Below are 2,596 nucleotides of genomic sequence, written 5' to 3' on the forward strand. Positions count from 1 at the left end.
GAGTTGCCGGCGCAGCGAAGCGAAGCTGGCAACTTCGTTTGGCGGAAGGGCGGGCCTGCTTGTTATATGTGCAGATGGCTGATGCAAAGAATGCATACGGATCTTCCTCCAATGTTAATAGAGGATTGACACAGAGGCGGCGTATTCCGTGTCACTCCGAATGTGCCTTACCTTATGACCAAGGTTGCAGCTTTGCCTGTTCACAAGGAGTTTGGGCTAGGGTACCAAATCCATTTAAGAGATAAGGAGAAGAAAGTTTTTTTTGTCATCTTGCCAAACCGGATTCCGAACCAGATTGGTTTGGAAAGTTTCGGCCAATACAGTGCAGACATTGAGAGCCGTAAACCACCTTTTTTGATATTTAAAGGCATGGATGGTAGTGCTTTCGATATTGCCATCAAACCTTTTTGTAAGTTTTTTCTTTTTTATTGTGTAGCAACCTGTAGAGTTGTGATAAATTTTGTACTGTTCATTTTGTTTTTGGCTTGTATTCTAACCATTTAATTTTTTTACACAGCTGTTGAAATGGCGAAGTTAGCTGTGCATGGTGAAGTGTTCGTTGAAGCAGAAGTTGAGCAGCCTGGATTGGATACGTCGCTTGATTGGCTGGATGAGCTGACTGCTGCTGGCCCGTCTGAAGAAGTTGAGAAGTTGCAGGAGGAGAAGAGGAGTTTGCCAGTAGATGTAGATGATGATGATAAAGATAAAGTTGATGCTTCTCCAGCCAAGAAAGTTAAGATGGAAAAATGATATGGTTTGGAGTTGGTTCTTTATTTGAATAGGGGAGATAAAGTCATGATACAAAATATGTAATGTTATTTAGTGTCTAGTTTGTTGAATAAACATGTTTTTGGCTTAAATTATGTTTTCCTCATTTTAACATTTGTTATTGATAACAATTGCAACGTCAGTTGGGTTTAGGGGCTTTGTCATAAAATGGTTAGAACTCAAACCAAATGAACATCAAATCATTTTCAGTTCAACAGTAAAAATAATTGTACCATGTTTAACGAAATTTATCAAACGTTAACAAGGACACTACACTAAAGAGTATTGAGTTAGCTTTTCTTAGTTTAGGTTTGTTTCATTTTCCTCAGTCATTTAACAGTAACGTTTTTGATTTTCTGTAAGGGGTCATTTATTCAAATTTATTGGACACATGAAACATACGCACAATCCACTTCATTTGAACCAAAGTTCTTCTGTTTGTCTTTTTCTTTTTCACTTTTACGAAATCATATTGGCATAGCCAAGAGCTAGTCAATAAGATTGCTTGTAAATGGAGCTATGCTATTTCATGGTTCTGTTCAAATCAGGTTGAGAGTTGAAATAGAAGAGACCAAGCAGTTTAGAGTAATTGAAATTGTTGTAACATTAATAGGATGTTTTCATTCTCACAAGCAACTGCATTGTGTATTCTATTTTCACTGTAGGTAAACTTTTAGATATGTCGTTCATAAATTAGCAACAAGACAGAAAGTTTTATTACATAATAATTAAATGTTGAGTTTGGGGGTATTTGTTTTATATTATGTTTTAAAGGAGTCAATAGGTTGTGTTAGATTTTAACAATAGCACACCAATACAGCTCCATTTGAAGTTTCACGGTTTTTTTTCGAAACCAGACGGAACGTAGCGGTTTCAGCCCCTGCAGTGTGCTGGGTAGGCAAGCCTGCTAAGCAGCTGTGCAGAGGGGATGGCCTAACTAACGTTAGCAGGCGCTTGACCCAAGGTTCATCATAAGTATACTTATTCAGTCTGTAGGAGGGTGCTTTTTGAGAAGCAACGGTGCTAGTTGAATTAAGCTTTTGTTTAACATAAACCTTAATTTTGACTTTAGTTTAACATAAACCTTCATTTCGACTTTCAACTTTAGCGCGCCGCAGGCCAAGGTAGACGCACATTTAGCTCAGCTTCACACGGTTTTAACGTGCGTCTACCTTGTTATTGTGGAGGTTGATATCATCCAATTCAGCTTGCAAATTGTTATGGTCCGGCGGATCATCAACAGCTCCATTGTTTGCATTGACAGCTCTATGGTTAGATGCTGAAATGAAAGATAATGTTATGATCGTGATAACACGCCCGGGCACTTGCTGAGTATCGGCCCCGCCCCCGCGCACCTCTCTCGCGGGCTCCCATTGTCGGGTAGCCAGGGTTCCGCGGCGGTACAGGACTCCGCCGCGCAGCTCTAGTGAGTCCCACTGGAGCCGGAGGGGGGAGGCCCTGCCGTGCTCGACGGACCCGAGGAGGGGCCGTAGCTGCTGCTTGTGGCAATAAAGAGAGACCCCTACACCGCCGTGCCGCACCGCGCCCTGCCGTGCCGTGCCGCGCCGCGCTTGGCGCGCGCAAAGCGCCGGCCGCACCGCCCTCCTTCCCCCCCGCGAGGCGCTGCAGCGCCCGCCGCGCCGTAACCTGACACAGCTAGGCCGTGACCGACACCACGAGGCCGTGACACGCCAACAATACGGCAAAACGGCGCGGACGGGCCAGTCGGCCAAACAACGCCAAGGGGATCAGTTCCATCATGTTTCCAAACGAAGTCCGACAGTGCGTCACCCAATGGAACGGGGACGGGACCGTCTCCCAATTCTTT

The 2,596-nt window shown here is 44.2% G+C and overlaps 1 protein-coding gene across 1 annotated transcript; it reads left to right on the top strand.

Moving 5' to 3' along the window:
• Positions 1–145: 145 nt before the first annotated feature.
• Positions 146–776, top strand: LOC127750728 (uncharacterized). The gene is made up of 2 exons (XM_052273097.1): positions 146–409; positions 518–776. Exons 1-2 carry the CDS (start codon positions 175–177, stop codon positions 748–750), a joined length of 468 nt encoding a protein of 155 aa, XP_052129057.1. The 5' UTR covers positions 146–174; the 3' UTR covers positions 751–776.
• Positions 777–2,596: the final 1,820 nt, after the last annotated feature.

This window comes from Frankliniella occidentalis, unplaced genomic scaffold, assembly GCF_000697945.3.
Source record: "Frankliniella occidentalis isolate FOCC.00 unplaced genomic scaffold, Focc_3.1 Scaffold246, whole genome shotgun sequence".
NCBI lineage: Eukaryota > Metazoa > Arthropoda > Insecta > Thysanoptera > Thripidae > Frankliniella > Frankliniella occidentalis.